This window comes from Trichechus manatus, unplaced genomic scaffold (assembly GCF_000243295.1).
Source record: "Trichechus manatus latirostris isolate Lorelei unplaced genomic scaffold, TriManLat1.0 scaffold00023, whole genome shotgun sequence".
Classification (NCBI taxonomy): domain Eukaryota; kingdom Metazoa; phylum Chordata; class Mammalia; order Sirenia; family Trichechidae; genus Trichechus; species Trichechus manatus.
Genome location: NW_004443959.1, coordinates 12,747,894 through 12,748,754, shown reverse-complemented (window position 1 = coordinate 12,748,754; position 861 = coordinate 12,747,894). Strand labels below are relative to the sequence as shown.

The following is an 861-nucleotide window of genomic DNA, read 5'->3' as shown; positions in this document are numbered from 1 at the left end:
TTTTTTTTTAAATATTATGTATGCCTACCTGCTACGTAAAAAAGGCACTGCCGTCAAGTCCAGCTCACTCTTGGCACACACTGCTACACAACCAATCACAGGACCTGAGACTCGGGACCCCCGACAATGCAACATCAGGTACATCATGAATCTTGTTCCAGAATCCTGACAAGTCTTGGCAGGTTGGTTCAACATGCCCCATTGCTCCAGGCGTACACAACATCAGCTAGTGATAGAAAGGATATTCTTACGGCCACATACTCAGAGTTCCAGGCTCCCCTGGATACAGGCAGGGACTGAGCAAACAGATCTTCTCTCGGTTGAGTCTTTCCTGTCGATGGCTTTTACAAGAAAATCCGAGAACAGGCGGAGGGGATACCATAGTAATAGAGCAAACATTCGAGAGGCGGCTGAGTAAAGCAATTGACTTAGAGATGCTCATTTGGCTTGGAAATCAGCTAGGAAAGGCTTTAATATCAACTGGCCGGTCTCCATTTTCTGTTTGAGACTTCTTCAAGTCTTACAGTCCACTTCTCCAGTTCTCAGCCTCTTCACAATATGATATACCATTAGGAATGTTTTTGAGAGGAATTTTTAGAACATTTTGAGTTGTTTTAAATAATGGTCAGTTGCCTTATTCTGCCACTAGTGTGTGCTAGATGCTTTCTTTAGCTTTGAGGGTTAAGGAAACCCTGGTGGCATGGTGGTTAAGAGTTTGGCTGCTAACCAGAAGGTCAGCAGTTCAAATCCACTAGCCTCTCCTTGGAAGCCCTATGGAGCAGTTCTACTCTGTACTATAGGGTGGCTATGAGTAGGAATTTACTCAACAGCAATGGGCTTAGTTTGATATGTATATATATA

At 43.8% G+C, this 861-nt stretch overlaps 1 protein-coding gene across 1 annotated transcript in view; it reads left to right on the top strand.

The window, feature by feature from the left end:
* Window positions 1-861, top strand: part of RSAD2 (radical S-adenosyl methionine domain containing 2) — a 25,502-nt gene that overhangs the window by 14,833 nt on the left and 9,808 nt on the right. The window contains exon 4 of the mRNA XM_023728230.1: window positions 731-733. Within this exon, the coding sequence (XP_023583998.1) occupies window positions 731-733 (3 nt within the window). The remainder of the gene's footprint in view (window positions 1-730; window positions 734-861) is intronic.